General features: G+C 39.2%; 2 protein-coding genes across 6 annotated transcripts in view; one reads left to right on the top strand and one right to left on the bottom strand.

The window, feature by feature from the left end:
- The window catches only part of GARRE1 (granule associated Rac and RHOG effector 1), a 60,867-nt gene extending 48,014 nt beyond the window's left edge, over positions 1-12,853 (top strand). For all 5 annotated transcript variants that reach the window (XM_074882195.1, XM_074882199.1, XM_074882196.1 and 2 more), the window contains 7 exons: positions 1,122-1,219; positions 2,688-2,813; positions 3,319-4,307; positions 7,643-7,808; positions 8,668-8,802; positions 11,007-11,085; positions 11,662-12,853. In XM_074882195.1, coding sequence (XP_074738296.1) covers positions 1,122-1,219; positions 2,688-2,813; positions 3,319-4,307; positions 7,643-7,808; positions 8,668-8,802; positions 11,007-11,085; positions 11,662-11,985 — 1,917 coding nt within the window. In that variant the 3' untranslated portion in view covers positions 11,986-12,853. The remainder of the gene's footprint in view (positions 1-1,121; positions 1,220-2,687; positions 2,814-3,318; positions 4,308-7,642; positions 7,809-8,667; positions 8,803-11,006; positions 11,086-11,661) is intronic.
- A 1,864-nt stretch (positions 12,854-14,717) lies between these two features.
- SS18L2 (SS18 like 2) lies at positions 14,718-16,759 on the bottom strand. The gene is made up of 3 exons (XM_074882208.1): positions 16,624-16,759; positions 16,398-16,474; positions 14,718-15,569 (listed from the first exon to the last, which is right to left on the bottom strand). The coding sequence occupies exons 1-3, from the start codon at positions 16,690-16,692 to the stop codon at positions 15,482-15,484; spliced, it is 234 nt and encodes a 77-aa protein (XP_074738309.1). The 5' UTR covers positions 16,693-16,759; the 3' UTR covers positions 14,718-15,481.
- Between the last annotated feature and the right edge of the window lie 31 nt (positions 16,760-16,790).

The raw sequence follows: 16,790 nt of genomic DNA, 5'->3' as shown, positions 1-16,790 counted from the left end.
CTGTTCAAATGTCATTGGATGGTTTTGTTAAAGCAAGAGAGAGAAGAGACACTCAGCATTATTCAGATTTCAGATTCCTTCATAACCAGTAGTAGACAACCAGTTAGAAGTGGAACCAGTGTAGGATGATTGCAAAAAAGCCAGTAATATCCTTTGAGGTATTACTGGCTTTTTTGTGCCAGAGGACTTTTGCCATTTCAAGGATAAATGGTACACCTAATCTGTTAGTCACTGAAGCAAGAACTGCTGATTGCTGCCAAAAAGCTGCTGGTTCAGCATGACCAAAATAGGAAATTATGGAAATGATCAAAAAGGCCAACCCATGCAGACTAGACAACAACAAAAAGCACAAACCAAATATGGAACTTACTATCACTGGTATTAAAGTTTAAATGAAGCTGAAGTGAATCCAGTCCTTCTCAGTTCCATAAAAAGAAAGGTTCATGACAGAAGGTTAATTTTCAAGACTTTTGTCTTCCATATATCTTCGTGATGTCTTACAGAAGACTCAGAATTCAACAAATTGAACAGTCACTTCTTTTTCTCTTTATAGAATAGGGAATTAATAATAGTGAGGTTCCATTAGGTAGAATAGAGAAATGTTGGTGTGGGAATTTATAACCTTAAAAGGAGGAGGGGGTGTTAAGAGTTGTGAGCTGTGTGAAGAGTTTCAGACTAAATACTACTTGTCTATTTCATACCATGCACTGCAGTTAAATTATTGAAAGTATTTTGATAAATAGGTGTTTGGGAGCTATTAAAGTAGTAATAGTGCCAAACCTCTTGAATGTAAGGGCTGTTATATGAAGCCATTGATAATTACCAGCTCTTAGGTAAAGCAGTTGGTAACTACATAGTAATGCATAACTACAGTATGTAATTGAGAAGACTTAAGTCCTTAAAATATAGTTTACTGTATTAAACTAATAATTTTACATTCTTTATTTTTAGATATTAAAATAGAAATCAACTTACATTGATTTTGTGAGTTGATTTGTTTTTATCTGGTTGTTTTTTGCACCTGTATTGTGGCAGGGAGGTGAGACTATTGCATCTTAACTACAGGGGTGATAACTAGAACTAATTCTTAAAATAATTTTCCTTTTCATTTTATTTGCTAGGTGGTTGTGGATACGGCACAGATTGAAAATAAAGAAGCCTATGCTCCTCAGATAAGTTTAGAAGGATCCAGAATCGTGGTGCAAGTTCCATCAACTTGGTAAATAAAGATACTGTATTGCAGATTATACTAATAGCTATGACTGAAATATATAGGGAAGAATATTGCAGTACAAATGGAAGAGAGAATACTACGCATATCTTGCTTAAGTTCTGTTACCTTGGAACTGTTTGAATACCACCGTTCCTGATAGACTGACAGTTGTCTTTGTACTAGTGCTGCCTCTGGAGTCAATAGAAGAGAGGTAGTGCTGGGGCACTAAAATGTTCCTTTAAAGAAAAAGTAAAAGCTTGATGATGAAAGAGGAGGTTTTTTAAAAAAAAACAATTAAAAGTCCAATACTATTCCTGTTATGCTCCTCCCTGGCAGGTCCTCACAGCTGTTACCTCAGGAAGGCCAGGAATTAGATGAGGTTAATATGTGAGCTTAGCTCTTTCTTCACTGAGCTGTTGTTTAAGCGCTGTCATGAACCGCAGAACTCTGGTCCACAAGACGCTATTCCTACCAGTTTAATTGACTGCCTAGAACAATAGGATTAATCTGCAGTTTAGGTGAGGACTTCTTCCCTTTTGGAACAATTATTTGGAATTAGAACACTTCCTTTCTCTCTTACATTGGAGTACTCAGTGTTAAGAATTTCAGTACAAAACGGTTCATTCATCTGAATCCTTAGTGAGATGGCCTGTTACTAATGGTACCAACCCTATGGCCAGAAGTACGCGTCAACTGATAGTCTGTTTACCCAAACACATCTAATTCCTCTATAGGGTATTAACTGGATTCTCTGTTCTCTTTATGTAAATTGCTGTATTATGAAAGAACTAAAATAGTGCAGTGTTTTGAGCCAGGCTTTGTGCGCTCTGGAAGAGCTCCGCCTGCTGACACACAGTGAGAGTGCCTCGTGTCTGCTGGTGGGGCTCGTTAAGGACTTGACAAATGTCCTAATGTTTGGATTTTTCTGATTTCACCTCAAATTCAGTCCTAATTCTGTCCCATTAATGAGGAGAATTCACTAATCCTGCATCTTCACAGCTCAGTAAAATCTTCCCCAGACTGTTGGATATGCTGAATCATTTTCCACATGGAGTCTGTCAGGGTGTTAGCGTTGGACTCCAGAGTGCACCCATGCACGGTGTCTTGTGTCAGGTTTGTTGAGTGCTCTTGCCATTTTCCAGAAACGGGCTTTGTGCATGTGTTATTTCTTGCCTTTGTGCCTGAATTTATGCTGGCTCAGCTGAAGAGCTAATCATTAATCATGATTTAAAAATAAACTATATAAGTCTTAATTTTACAGTTACATTAGTTGTCTGTTGAACAGTAGAAAGAAACTGGGGCTGCAGGCATAGTCTTTAGGAACCCTCAGGCATTCTTACATTATGCTGCCTTTACTAGTTGTACCTCTGTAGGAGCAGTAGTAGTGCATCAGTTGGCCTTTCGTTATCTCACTAGTATGGTAAAATTGTTTAATGTAATTTTGATTTTTTTAAGTTAAACTTAATGGTTACAGGTGTCTGAAAGAAGATCCAGCAACAATGTCTTTGCTACAGAGGAGTCTGGATCCAGAGAAGACTTTGGGACTAGTAGATGTGCTCTATACTGCTGTGTTTGACATACACAGGTGGAAGGAAGGAAGGTACATGTCTTCTTGGGCCTCATGCTCTGCTTTTCTAGTTTAAACAAAGCCATCATTGTTGAAAGATCTGTACTGAGGAATTTGATAGTACTGGTTCATCAGAAAGGGAAAGTAGTGGTCAAACTGAGAGCAAGAAATTGGTAATATACGTAGTTACCTTGTGAGTACATACAGAGATACATCAGTCTTTTTAAAACCAAACCAGCAGCTTATCCAAGTGTTCAAAAGTATTTGTTTCTCTCTTACAAAAATACTTGATTTATATTAAATTAGTCTCCATTTAGGTCTTGAAATACAATTAAAATTTCTTAAGGAATGGAAAGTAGTTAACGCTATTGCAAATACTAGTAATAATTTGCATTTTTACTGTAAGAAGTAGCTGATGAACTTGGCAATCTTTGGTTTTATTTCTTCCACTAGCTATTACCCAAATAAACATTTTCCTCCAAAGTATAAACTCAATTATGTATTAGGTGGTTTGATATATGTGTTTTTGTTGATTCAGGGAGCAAGCTTTGCCTTGTATTCAGATCCAATTACAGCGTGAAATTTCAGACTTTGGGAATCAAGTTGACATGCCATCCGGAAATGGAAGCAAATCTTCAGGTGGTCTACAAAAGACATTCTCAAAACTGACTTCACGGTTTACAAAAAAAACTTCCTGCACCAGTACAAGTAATACTGGAAGTTATTCAATCCCCAATACACCTTCTAAAAATGTGTTCATAAGTTCCAACTCAGAGGAGAAAGCTAAAATGCCCACTAACATAGATGCACGGTTACAAAGCATCTTGAACATTGGTAACTTTCCTAGGACCACAGATCCCCTGCAGTCAATTCAGAGCACAAATAATCAGCTAGTGAATGGGTTTCTAGTTGAAAGACGGGACAACTTCTTCAAACTGGATGATGGCAAGGATGACAAAGGTATGAATTTACCAACTGACCAAGAAATGCAGGATGTCATAGATTTTTTGTCTGGTTTTAACATGGGCAAATCCCAGCAGACTTCTCCAATGGTGAAAAGAAGGAACTCTGTTGCGTCCTCTACAGCAACAGAACAAAAATCAGGAACAGTACAACAGCAACCGCAGTCCGTCTCTCACACGCCACTGCATCCTTCTCAGCAAGGCTTGTCGCAGCAACAGCAGTCACAAAAGCAGCAGCAGCAGATGCAGTATTACCAACACTTGCTTCAACCTATTGGACCACAGCAACGTGTACCTGCCAAATGGCTGACTAATTCTTCACAGCAACCAGCCCAAGCTGTCGGAGCTGGATTGTCTCATATAAACCAGTGGAACAATCCTGGTTTTTCAGATTTAAGCTCTGATTTGTACAGCTTGGGTCTTGTCAGCAGCTATATGGACAATATGATGTCAGAGATGTTAGGACAGAAACCACAAGGACCTAGAAACAACACATGGCCAAATCGTGACCAAACTGATGGAGTGTTTGGGATGTTGGGAGAAATCCTGCCTTTTGACCCTGCAGGTGTGTGTCTTTTCCTTTATTATGCTTTTTATAAGGGTCCTTTTACGAAGAATACTGTTCAATATTGCTAGCAATAACTGTCATTTCCTAGTGCTATCCACCAGATGCTAAGGGTGCTTACAGAGGCAAGCAGGTATTTATATGTATGCCTTTTTTCTTTTTTAACAGAAGATGAACTAAAATGCAAGCAACTTTCATTAATTAAATAAGAATGGGAACAAATTCCTAGTTTCTTGTCCCTGTTGTAGTAGTTCTAACCTTTCCTACACGGACCACATCAAAGTACTGAAAGAGATACTTACAGATGGTGTTCCTCCTGTTGTTAATGTGTAGAGTTGTTTAAAACCAAGCTCTTGAATTTACGTATTTTCCCTGTCCCCAAAATGTTCCTTCCTGCTTTTCACCAGTCTTGCAGTCTGGAGATGCAGCCGGATTGCAGCTTTTCCATATCCCTGCATTTCCCCTCCATTATTGTGCAATTCCATGGGAGTCATACTGGTTCCTGTTCTACAGCTGTTCTGCAGTGAAAAGCTTGGGTGCTGAAGGATTAGAGACTAAAGAGCAAGTGCCATGTGGCCTGCCAGATGTGTTTGAATCACTAATAAATTGTAAATGTAGAGGGATTATTGTCAAAGATGAAGTGAGATAAAATTTTATAGCCATAAGCAAATAGCTAAAGACTATGAAATTGACTGGAGTCTAAGAGATGAATGAAGTCTTCCGATAGTACTAAGAACAATTTCCAAATCTGTTATCTCGTAATTTCTGTTAGGCTGGAACACAGCTACAGAAACTTTGTGGTATGCATTTATGAAAACTGCCTGGAGGGAGGCAGCACTAGAACTAACAGGGAAACCTTTTATCAAACCATGCATCCGTTTGCCGCGCTCCTTTGCACGCGCGTGTGTTAGGACTGTGTAGGAGTCTCAGAAACCAGCTCATTTGACTCATAAGTTTGATAGTTATTTTGTCAGCTTAGTTGATAAATTAGTGTTTATAAGGCAAAAATAGACATCATAGTTATGTTACCAAAAGCTTCTTAACAATTATAAGTCTGAATTAGCATCATCTTATTTAAACATACTTAAGGATTTTCACAACCTTTAAGGAGGGATAAAATGATTTTCACCAAGCACCAAATACATGTATGTGTACAGAAGAAAATGCATGCATACAGAGGACTGGCATTTTGAGCATTTTGAATCCATTATATTTCTGTAGCATTTTCCTTTTGATCTACATAAAGCTACTTGTTTTGTTCCATTTGATATGATGAATATCAAGGACTTTCAAAGTGATACTCTGAAAAGATTACTTATTCAAGTTGATAAATTGTGCTCTGTGGATTAAGATATATGTTTCTAAAGTTGAAATGATAAGTAAACAGTATTTTCCACAGATCTAGGGTTTAAAAAAACAAAACCAAACAAAAAGCCTCCCAATCAAATTTTTCCATTGGAAAGTTAAATTTTCTTCATATAACTTGCCCAGTTGAGCTGTGAGGTAGGAATTTTCACTTTAAGCTCCAGTTAGTGTAGTACAGAAAGCTTTAAAACACAAAACACACTCCCATTTCCAGACTTTCTTAAGACTTTGTACATTTGTCATTTGAAATAAATGGCGTTACTTTTTTGATAAATATTTTTAAAGCCTGAAAATTATGGCTCTTTTCAGATGCAAATCTGCTAATTAAGAATTTATAAAATTGATGGCTTTTCATGTCAAAGGCTTAACTAGATATGAAAAATGTATTTTGCAGTACTTCTGTCATCTGTAAGAACTTGATGAAGGAATGTTGCAGTAAGAACTAGTAGAAAGAATGTTGATACCTCCAGGTCTTTTGAATTACTTTCACAGATGTGAAAGAACGAAGTCAAAAACATATCTGATAAAAAAGCTGTTTACCAGATATGTTTTTATTGAGGTAAAAATTAACACAAGTTGCTACTTTGAATATAACAGTAACTTAACAATGCTATCCACACCAAAAAAACCCTGGACACCCTTCAGAAGCTACCTAGAATCTGTCCTTAGATCTGAGGATCTGTCTAGCTTCCAGCCTCATCTTAAATTGACAAAGATGTTTCTCAGAGAAAACAAGTATTAGTGGGAATATCTTGTTTCTGTACAGCTGCCAGATAGCTCTGTCCCTTGCTTATATAATAAAGAATGTATAGAAGCAAAGTTATTTTCTTCACTGTTGTTTTAATTTTCATCCAACAAAATGTTGTGGAGCTCTTTTCTGAATGTGCCAAATGAAAACAAGGAAACTTTTCTTCCGAATGCTGAATTGAATTGAATGTGGCGAAGCCGTCACATGGAAGACTGATTTCTGCTTTCTGAGCTGTGCATACTTGTTGGATGCTCTTCAGTCTTCACTCTTAATTTAAAACTGAGACCGGCAAGCCAGCAGCTCTGTGCTTCCTGCTGCAATTACTATTCATGTAGTCTAGACATTTTCTATAAATCCAGTCAGATTGCAAAGTTTTCCCTCAGGGGAGCAGGGGGGAGGCAAAAAGAAATAGAAGCTGTGGAAACTCAATTACACTGACTTGTAACAGCATTCTTTTTAATACATGAATTATTTGCTCTGATCAATCGAGCATTTAAAACACTTGTGGATTAAGGCTTTTGCTGTGTATGCTCAGGATCATGCTTATCACTTACCAGATCACTTTTCAGATGCTTGGGACACACAAAGCACTTTAAGAACGGAAGAATTTTTAAGAGTTACTGCTTTTTTCCTGTAAATATCAATCTTCTGAAATACTTTGCAGGTCAGGATCAGAATGTTTCTGAAATTGTTGTCTAGGCTTTGTAGGAAGTAGGCAATTTCTGGGCTGTATGTTCTGGTATGTTCAGTCTGAGATTCTGATTTCTCAAAGTAAGAAGGATTACAACATAGCTGGAAATCATGTTGCAATCTGGAATCAACTATAATAATTGGTATGTTCTTTTCCTCTGAGCCTGCATAAATGTACGGGCTTTACTTTGTCAGTGTCTGCTGATGGAATACTGGACCTTTCAGTGTATAGACATGATCATAGTGACAAACACTCATTTCCCTGACGGAATGCAAGAGGCAGGTGTACGTCCACGTGAGAATTATTATCCACCAAGTATGATGGTGCATATCTACTTCTTTAAAACAATTCCCAGTCACTGTTCTTCACTGCTCCCTGAAGAGGTATCCACTGTTGTCTGGCATTTATTATCAGTGAAGGAATTACTTTCTGTTGTGGGGTATGGTCAAGCCTAAAGGATTAAATGAGGGGGATAATTGCAGTAGAAATAGCTGAATGTCAGCAACTGACTTCTTGGTTTCTTTTATTCAGTTGGCTCTGATCCAGAATTTGCCCGCTATGTTGCTGGGGTCAACCAGGCTATGCAACAAAAAAGGCAAGCACAGCATGTCCGTCGTCCAAGCAACACACGTAGCAACTGGCCTCTTCCTGATGATCCTCATAAAACCTGGCCCTTTCCTGAGTATTTCACAGAAGGGTAAGAGCTTGGACAGGCTATGTATTTTTATTGTGTATGAGTCTATTTTACACTCAAACTTGGCAGAATGTGGGAATACTGAGTGTTTTTTTCCAATTGCTGCTGCACCTGTGAAAGCTGCGCTTCATTATGTCAAGAGTGAGAAATTGGAGCCCTTCCCGCTTTGCTGATACTGAAGTGATGACATTTGTTTGTCGTCTTCAGAGTGGAATATATACTGACTTTGACTTCAACAGAGGAAATAAGGAATTTATAGCACAGGTTCATTCAGAATGGTTTTCTTTCAGTATTTTGAAAACCTTTAAGACCTAGTTTTGATGAAAAGTGATGCTATCAAAGTTGCAGTACTTGACTGATTTCAGCTTTGCAGATTGTAGCCAATTAATCTTGCTACATAAGGCCGGTACCTGACAGCTAGTATGTTAGCAGTTCTTAGTCTCTTCCAAATCATAACTATTCATTACAAAAGTGTTTCAAGATCCTCTGTCCATCTGTCCATAATGTAATAGCTGTGACTCAAGCTAGCTTAAAACCAGTAGGACAAGTATGTGTTCTAACTCAGTTTTGCAATGATTAAGTCAAGTGCTTAGAGATTCCAAAATGAATCATCACTTGTTTCTCCTTCCTGACCAGGAGAGGCACTTTTACTAAAATAATTATGTAAATTAAAATATATATAAAGTGACTGTAACAGACAGAGCAGTTGATGTCGGTATTACTGGTATATTCTACAAAGTATTGAAATTTCTTTGTGCTTTGAGGTATCACCTGTGACAAAGATTCAGCCTAACTAACAAGGGCATACAGTCTGGGCCAGGCTCTATAAATACAAGGACTAATACAACTTCTTGTCTTGCAGTGATGTGACAAATAGCTGGTCTGGTACTCAAGGAGACTCTGCCAGCTCAAGTGATGAGACCTCCTCAGCTAATGGAGACAGTTTGTTCTCCATGTTCTCAGGGCCAGACCTTGTTGCTGCTGTAAAGCAGAGAAGGTGAGCAAAATGAACAGAAATACATACTGCTTCATAAGATTCTTTTTTATTGATAATTTCATTTGAGTAGCCACACAAAGGAAATTCCTGCTGATTAGATGACCTTATACAAAGGTCAGTTTGTGTACTACACTGATGATATGGATCAGTGTATGGTGTACCTGACTTTAATGCTAGGGATTCCCAAACTGAGTTCTGTTAGTAGCTGTCATCTCATACAAACCAGCATCTGTGCAAATAGCCAGTTGTTAGCTGAAGTTCAGTATGTCTAGAAAAGATCTGATGCTTTCCCTTTTCTCAGATAATCTATTTTGGATGCCACTTCTTTCTAAACTACTGAGGTGTTAGAGATTATTTTTGAATTGGTTTTCTAAACTGTGTACTTCACTGCAGCTTTGTCCTGCCCATAATGTGCATTTTGATGCCAGCAAGTTCCTATTTCCTGGCTTCTAGTGCAACTTTGTGGCACTCAAGAAATACTGCTGATAATGTGCAGACTTGTCTCACCTTGCCTGCCACAGCCATTTTAGTAGTCATAAATACATGCCTATTTAGTCCTTTATTTCTGATAGTATGAAGAGGAGGCTTAATTGCATTCATAAATAAGCGTAGTAACTTAAAAACTAACCCAGGATTTTCATTTATGAACAATCTACTTACAAGTAGTAGTATGAATTACAATTGTTTTCTGCTTTTCTAAAGGGCTGGAAGCTTGGGTATCTTTGGAACCTCAGTGATTCCATAGTAGAGGGTAGTTAAGATAATAATAAAAGGCACAAGATGAAGCATGAATACCAGCCCGATTCCAATCTGGGATCATTTTCAAACTAGTTGTCAGAGCCTTTTCTAAAAATAAGTGAGTTCTGTGGCCAAATATTCTATTTTTGTTTAGATCACAGAATAATTCAGAGTCAATACATTTAGATACAAGATAGCCTATCTGCTTTTTGGTGACAGGAAAAAGTGGATGTACTGCCAGTTTCCTGCAGATTATACCTGGATAGCTTTTATATGCATTGCCAGAAAGGAAGTATACTGGAGTTGAAAATAGTGAGACTAAGGCAAGCAGCTTGAAAGGAATCGACCAAAAGAGGAGCTGTTTTCTGACTCTTCACACTTACCAAGACTTTATATAGAGGGGACAGGAATTGAGCTTCAATAAATGCTAAATTGAAATGAAGAGAGCTATCTCATAAACAGTCACAGAAAAAGTAGTAATTATTTGTGTTTTTAATTTATCTGCCAAGCCACCAGATATCTAGAGATTGATCATGGAGTGATTCATGGAGCAAGAAGAGCAAAAGTCTACTTTATGTAGTGCTCTGAAGAGAAGAGCAGAAGGAAGTTTCCAAAGTGTGCTTCATTAAATAAAAACTGCAGCTGAAGTAACAGTAGTGCTGTCTTACATTACTTTTAGGAAGAAAAACATTCTGCAGGCAAGGGCCTGACAAAATACCATAGCTAAAACTATACAGTAAGAGAAGGCAAAAGGGTTGAGCATTCTAAAGCTGACCTGTGAAGGACTGCTTACCTATGGAGGCCTGATGATTGGAACATGGTGATGACAGATGAAAGTATAAAAGATTCTGCTTTAATCTAAACCCACACCCCACCCACAAAAAAACCCAAACCAAAACCCCCAAAACAAGAAAAAAACTTGGAGAATGCACATGTAGTCGAGGTCTTCTATTTGATATTTATTTATAAATGGTAGTTCAGAAGTTCTATTTGATATCACAAATTTAAACCAAAGTTATAACATTCTTCCTCAGTAAGTCACTGTGCTCAACTGGTTTTTTGTCTTGCCTGTGAAGTTATTTCAGAAAAGATACTTGGGAAAAAAAAACAAGAGCAGGTAACAGAAGAAAAAAGGCAATTTCTGGCAGCTTTCTTCAAAGTGGGCAAAAGACTAGCCCATCTTCCTTTCACCTCCACAAGAATGTGTGCATGTTGCTGAAGCTGTAGCTCAAATAAATACTGCACTGTCAAGCCTCTGACAGTATTCAGTAATGGCTTGCTTTCTGCATTGCTTCTTTTACCTCTACTGAGCAAAAATTTGTGAAACAAGATGAAATGTCAGTACATGTTCTAGGCTAGTGTGACAGACTGAAACTCCAGAATGGTATATGCCAGTGGCAGATTAAGGTGGGTGACTCATTTAAAAAAAAAAAAAAAGAAGTAAATGTCACCTTTTTTTTGGGCAGAAAACACAGTAGTGGTGAACAGGAACCTAGTACGCTACCATCACCACCTCTTCTTTCTGCAGCAGAAGACCGTAATCAGGTAAGCTGAAACTGGCTTTGCTTAGTCATTTTTCCTGTTTGCATTTCGGGGTGGTTTACACTAGGAAAACAACTAGAAGAGCACCTGCATCTCCAGATTGCTCACCTCAGCTAAAACCCAAATAGTACTAGATGCTTTTATCAGTTACCAAGTTTAAATATTAAAACTGGAAATCACTTATATTTTTCCCTTGTAGCAGAAATTATCACAAAACCAAAGATTCCAAGTTAAGCTAAGAGGCAACAGAATCAATTTTAATTGTCTAGGCAGAGAAAACTAAAGTATCACTGGATTTATTACCCATCTTGCTAGAAATTTTGACTTAGAGTGGGGCTACTGTGTGTCAGGCAAATGTGCTGAAAGTAAATAAGGTTTTTCAATAGAAAAGTATTTTAAGAATTGAGTGCTATATATATGCATTAATGCTGCTTTCAAACCTAAATTAATCTTCTGAAAGTGTCTTAAGGATGGGATAAGGTGGTGTCTTAAGTATTGTCTCAGAAGTGTTTTGATATTAAAACAAAAATCAAACACACCCACCCCTCAACCCAAACCCAACTGATTTTGTTTCCTCAGGATAACAAAACCAAAACCTGGCCTCCGAAGGCACCCTGGCAGCATACGTCCTCTGTCACAAACACGCTCCCCAGTCAGAGCACATCCTTGTATCCTATGAGCAGCCCCGTCAGCCAGTGGAGCGACACGATGCAGATCCTGCAGTCGCCCATGTGGGCAGCAGCCAACGACTGTGCTCCAGCAACAGGAATTTCCTCTAACTTTGCCTACACGCCACAGCAGCAATCACAACAACAGGCTTCCCAGCACAAACAGATGAATAAGGGCTTTAAATCTTTTCCAGTAAAGCACGAACGCAGACCATCTTACCTGCATCAGTACTAATTGCTTTTCATATTGGAAAATGCAGCACAGGGCCAAACATCAATTACACATACCTTGTTTCACAATTGTGTATTGGCTATATCCTGTTTTTCTCATTAAATATGGAATTGATGGGGTTTGGGTGACATATACAAACTCTTGAATTCTGATTTACAGTGCTGAGCAAATATCGCCAATATGTTTGTTTGATGTACATGAAACAGCCCAAAACTGTGATGTAGAAATGCTTTTAAAAATGTGTATATTGCCTTTACTTTCAAAACCTTTTTTTTTTTTAAAAGAACTGCTGAAGGACTACCATACAAGAAACACTGTATTTTATAGCTATTTTTCATATAGATTTATAGTTAAAACATCTTACTGAAACACATTGAATATGCTGAAGCAAATACATAGTGGTCACTTTGCTCAACACTGTGTTTAAATTTATAATGGACAAGCTGTAAAGCCTTTGTATCCTCCATTAAATGGCCTGTGGGCAGCTTTTTTTAAATGAAGTGCAACAGCAGCTTTTTGTGTGCCACACAAGCGAGTTCATTATGAAACTGTTGCAGAAACAGTTACGAAATGGAGTTTTGTGGTGGTTTCCTTACGCTAAGTAACCATCAGCAGAACCACTCAACCTTGTGTCTCAAATGTTATCTGAGCTGCTTAAAGTAGATGGCATCTGTGTGGATAATATGACACTGGTTTTCAGATAAATACACCATTTCTTACTGCTTCATTTGGCCAAAGGCATTATCCACACAGTGCCCCTTAAACGTGTGAAAGTATAGCCTAAAAGACTACTTGCATATATTTAAAGTCTTATTTCAGATGCTACAGTTGATTAAAAATTGTGAGCTGGCTCAGAAGATACTAAACTGAAATGTGGGGTAGCAGTTAAGTAAAAGAACATTATTTTTTTTAAAAGGATAAAGTAATTATTTGCAGTCAATATGTGCCATTAAGTGAACCTGTGGAATTAGGAATAATCTTCCAACCAAAGTGGATCCGGGAGAGTGACTGGTGCTTAAAAATTGAAGAACAATGGTAAATATATGTATAGCTATCCCACTGTATATTAATTGAGATTACAGAAGATTCTTTATATAGTTAGAGCTTATTTAAATTTTCATATTTCATCTTTGAAAGAGTCTAAAAACCACAATATTTTCTGGTATAAGAGTTTTGACAGTATTAATCTTATTTTTGTATTTTTCTTAAGTCATATCATTCTAATATGTTAACTACTAGTAAAATGGGTTATTAGTTCTAACTATATAATTTTTCAATGAAGATAAAGCACATTTGTTGTTTTTGTTTTTACAAACTAAGTACATCTATATCTAAAGATACCAAAAAATAAATACATTATATATATATAAAGTATACACAACACTAAAACTATTAAACATTTGGGTATTTCAAACCCATCCACCTTTTTGTTTGTATGGTGACGGGCTATATTTGCAGGCCCAGATTGTTACCTTTTGTGCTGTTTGAGGATGCCAATGTTGCCTGTATTTATGATATTGTCACCATGTTTTCTGAAACTTCATACTTACCATGTTTACAAAGATTTGTTTGCTGTACATAGACTTTTTACAGTAATGTGCTTTGCACAATCAGTGTGGCTTCTGTCTGTGAATTGTTAATGGTCTGTACTACTATAATTTTGAAAACCCTCTGCTGAAAATGTTAGTGGTTATTTAACTTGATGAATGGTTCTGAGTTTCCTAAATCTTGTCATTTAGATCTAATATTAAATCCTAAATTTGGTTGTACTTACTGGTTATTCATACTAAGACCAAAATGGAAGATAATGAGAACACTTAATTTTGAACTTTTTCTAACAAGTGCCAAAATTCTTGCTATAGTTTTTGCAGTTTATTCATAATTACAAATGCTGGCAAGTTTCTGGACCTACATAAGTGAATTGCGAAAACAAAGAAAGTTTGTCTGCATTTTGATGACGTAGGTGCTACTCTGTCCTTTGCTTCCGATTGTTCTGAACACTGGTAATTTTGAGAATTGTTGCACTTGGCAAATGAGTCTTGCCATTAAACTTCACTTACACTGCCAAGTGCAAGGGTTTGGTGCTTAGTTAACTTACCCTTATTGCAGTGCTTCTTGTGAATAGCTAATGCTTCTGAACTGGAACTGTACATTTTGTATTTTAAAGCTTCTGTAAAAGTAAACTATTTGCTTTATTAAAGATATACATTTAATAGGTCATACCTGTTTAAAATATGCACCTTGCTGAAAATGAGCAGCACCTTAAACTGTAACTTTGGTTTGTAAACAGAGATCTTATTTCATTAACATGGGATTATTTAACAGTTTGAAAATTGTCAACTGCCTACTTACTGACTCATCATATAAAAATGAACTTTATGCATTGTACTATTTGAAGCATCTCTAAGGCTACTTTTTCAAGTAGAGTGCACTGAAGCCCTCCACCCAGGAACTGCCTTCGATCTGTCTTTGAACTAGGACTGCAGCTGAACAGTTCCAAAACCGTGTTACTTCAATTTTCAGCAATTACAGAGTAAATAATTTTGATGGTAATGAGCAAAGATTAACACATGTTGTGTCATCCCCCATCCTCCTGCCAGAACAGTTCTCAGGGCTGGTAGTGTAGCTTAAATGCACTATCTGAGGTGTGCAAGTGAGCAGGGCTCTTTCTGGGCAAGAGTACCTAAGCAGGCAGCTGCCCATCAATGCTGACAAATACCCAGGAAGCGCATGAATCCATTTTGATTATGCAAGAATTTACTTGTTTACAAAGCCTGCAGTACAGAGCGTTTCAAGCAAAGAAAAGTCTTGACACAACTGGGGCAAACATACAGCCTTCTCTCCCGGAAATCAAGGCTCAGTTTCTCCCCTGCACTTAATTGCTCTAAGTTATGCAACAGTCCTGTCTTTCCTAGAAGAGCTAACAGTTCTATTTCACTAAACCACTGAGCTGCTCGTTTGTTAACATGTTACATTAATCCAGAATATACTATAATTTACAAAGAACATCTTTAGTTTATTAAGCACAATTCTTATGACACAAGATACAAAACACTCTACTGCTTATATATATGGCAACATATGAGTGACTTTGTCATGTCAGAGGTAGAGAGAAGTTCCCTAGCTAAATGTTACCCTGTTGTTACACAACTGTGTCATGAAACAGTCTCTGCTTCAATGAGACCGCAGGAGTCCTCCAACGGTATCTCTGGTAGTGCTGTCCTGACAACCAGGCTATTTTCAGAAGTCTACTACATGGAGTTTTTCAGAGGGAAAAAGGGAACGTGGTAATTATAACCCTTAAGTCATGTTTACAGCAATGAGGAAAAAGCCAGCCTAAGATTACATCAAAAACTACATTCATGTTTTTAACATAAAGTACAGATGACTTTTTACCTGCCTGTCAAGACCACACCTTCTCAGCTCTCAAAGTGGGACTCTAAGCTAAGTATTTCTACAGATTCTCAAAGCATCACTGCTCGTGTCCAGGTGTGTGCAGTCAGTCTACAGTCTTCTGCGAGCTGGGTGGCGTCGCATCAGCAATTGTAGCTAAATAAATGAGGTTTCGATGCAGGATATGCTGGTACCTATGAGAGGAAGAAACATAGTATGTGGGAAATGTGTTGTTTTCTAGCAAACTACCTGCACTTGAGTAGTCGGATCAGTATTTGCTGTTAGGCAAAAAGAGAGCAAACTATGAAAATAATAAGTGTAAATCAGAAAAACCCCTCCATACCCTGTCCTTGTTCTAACAAACCCAGTACACTGCACTGAACCACACCCTGTAACCAAGTATGTGCTACCAAACTATCTGATGATAGTAAACATGCACGTTAAGATCTTTGTATGATCAACATCATTGAAAAAAAAGATGTAGAACCGCAGTAAAGCAGCCCAGGGGCAATGACAAAGTTCCACTGTTGGGCTGGTCTGAGCACAGAGCCAGCTCGGCAGCCGCTGTCACCCTCTCTGTCATTCAGGTCCTCAAGTTTAAGAGCTGAACTGCTGCCGAGCCACAGGCCGACCACCCTCGCTCTTCTGTAAATACCACTCGGTGTTTTACACACAGTGGGGGTGAAAGAGATGCCTGCCCAGCAGAGCTGGTTGTCATATTAGCACAGAACAAAAACCCTGACAAAAAGGAGCAGGCAGCGGATTTATTCTATACAGTGGCATTTTTGCTTTACGGATCTGTGAAACTAATTTTTGGGAAGCCTCTTTGGAAGTGCAACCGCATTTTCTTCGTAACGGCAGGAAAGCTCCGGGGACCGCAGCCGCGCTTCGCTCTCGCCAGGGTTCCGGGGCCTTGGAGGCTCTCGGCGTCCCGGGCCGGCCCGGCGGAGGCAGCGCCAGCCCAGGCAGCGGTCAGAGCCCGCCTGCGCGCCGCGCCCCGGCCCCCGCGCGGGCTCACTTACTGCACGCAGTCGGTGGCCCGGCCCTTGCTCTGGTACTCCACGATGCACCGGATCAGCTGGTCGTTCTCCTCCAGCAACTAGGGCACAGGAGCGCGCCGTCACCGCCCGCCTCACGCCCGCCGCCAGCCGCTACCGCCCCCCGCCACGGCCGCGGCGGGCAGGGCCGGCTCCACCTCAGCCGAGCCGGCAGGGCCGTGCCGCCCCCCGCCCTCAGGCCCGCGCTCACCCGCTGCAGCGTCTCCTGGTTCACCTCCGCCTTCCCGCGCAGCCGCTCGGGCACGAACGCCACCGACATGGCTGCGCCGCCACCCCGCGCAAGGGCTGACGGGAACCGCCGGCCCCGCCCTCCGCAGGCCCCCAGCGGCGGCTCGCGCCCGCCTCAGCCCCGTGACC

This window comes from Strix uralensis, chromosome 12 (genome assembly GCF_047716275.1).
Source record: "Strix uralensis isolate ZFMK-TIS-50842 chromosome 12, bStrUra1, whole genome shotgun sequence".
Taxonomy (NCBI): domain Eukaryota; kingdom Metazoa; phylum Chordata; class Aves; order Strigiformes; family Strigidae; genus Strix; species Strix uralensis.
The sequence above is the reverse complement of the archived record's forward strand: the minus strand, read 5'-3'. Positions and strand labels throughout refer to the sequence as shown.

What these genes read in the sequence shown, in the direction of transcription:
- SS18L2 (XM_074882208.1), bottom strand. Translation starts at nt 16,692, where the DNA reads ATGTCGGTGGCGTTCGTGCCCGAGCGGCTGCGCGGGAAGGCGGAGGTG. An exon ending in ACCAGGAGACGCTGCAGCGG is followed by an intron (nt 16,475 to 16,623) that starts GTGAGCGCGGGC and finishes CCTGTGCCCTAG; the next exon opens with TTGCTGGAGGAGAACGACCA. An exon ending in CGGGCCACCGACTGCGTGCA is followed by an intron (nt 15,570 to 16,397) that starts GTAAGTGAGCCC and finishes TTCCTCTCATAG; the next exon opens with GTACCAGCATATCCTGCATC.